This window comes from Protomyctophum bolini, assembly GCF_963924005.1.
Source record: "Protomyctophum bolini genome assembly, chromosome: 18".
Lineage (NCBI taxonomy): Eukaryota > Metazoa > Chordata > Actinopteri > Myctophiformes > Myctophidae > Protomyctophum > Protomyctophum bolini.
Window position 1 is genome coordinate 911,363 of NC_137879.1, and position 1,138 is coordinate 912,500.

General features: G+C 42.0%; 1 protein-coding gene across 1 annotated transcript in view; it reads right to left on the bottom strand.

The window, feature by feature from the left end:
* Nucleotides 1-697: 697 nt before the first annotated feature.
* The window catches only part of noc3l (NOC3-like DNA replication regulator), a 33,374-nt gene continuing 32,933 nt past the window's right edge, over nucleotides 698-1,138 (bottom strand). The window contains exon 21 of the mRNA XM_080789030.1: nucleotides 698-1,018. Coding sequence (XP_080645156.1) covers nucleotides 896-1,018 — 123 coding nt within the window. The 3' untranslated portion in view covers nucleotides 698-895. The remainder of the gene's footprint in view (nucleotides 1,019-1,138) is intronic.

Below are 1,138 nucleotides of genomic sequence, written 5' to 3' on the forward strand. Positions count from 1 at the left end.
CATAGTACATATGTATAGCATAGTAGTATAGATGTATAGTTTATACGTATAAGTTTCATTATATAGATATTCCACTGTTACTTTCTTAGCTTACGCATGTTTCATGATGAATGTTTTTATGTGATGTATTCCCATGCTTTTGTTCTTGCTTAATGTAAATCGCTCTGGATTAAGAGCGTCTGCTAAATGCCTAAATTGTAAATTGAGATGAAACTGATACCAGAAATTGTCAAACTGATGTCCCCCCTGGAATTGTCAACCAAGCTCCTGAGTGAGGAAAAGACCCCCACTCTCTCCATCATTGCCCCACTACTGGCCAAACTTCGGTTGGATTTTGAGCCAAAACTCAGTGATCTAGAAGTCATTGGCAAGATGAAAGAAAAATTCAGACAAGACTTTGATTCCCGTTACAACTACATCCAAGACTTCCTCAACATCGCCTCAGCACTTGATCCCCGCTTCAAAGACCTGCTCTTCATGGATGCTGAGGACACAGCCAAGGACATGATATTCCTGAGGATAGCAGCAGAAGTGGAGGATATAAGTTAGGAATATAAAAGAATACAGTTCAATAAAAATGAAGACAAAATGACGAAAAACCTTTTCAACTACATCTTTAATGAAGAATGTCAACATCATGAAATCAACGACTTACAGGATGATGTTAAAATGATAAGTTGTATAAAACTAAACAAAAAGCATGACTGGAAATATAGAAAGTTGGAAACGCAAAATACACTCCTGTGTGTGTGTGTGTGAGTGGCTGAAGTCCAGAGGGGTGTGTGTGTGTGTGAGAGTGTGTGTGTGTCAGTGTGTGTGTGTGTGTGTGTGAGTGTGTCAATGTGTGTGTGTGTGTGTGTGAGTGTGTGTGTGTGTGTCAGTGTGTGTGAGTGTGTCAGTGTGTGTGTGCGTGGCTGAAGTCCAGAGGTGTGTGTGTGTCCTGACAGGCTGACAGGATAGAGGTCACTTCTCTCTGGAGGTCAGAATCCAACAGGACAGAACCTAGTGTGAACCGATCCTGAAACACACACACACACACACACACGTTAGGCCAGTCAATCTAAGCTAAAAATGGGCGTGACCCAATAGAAAGGGGCGTGCCCCAATATAAAGGGGCGTGACCCAATATAAAGGGGCG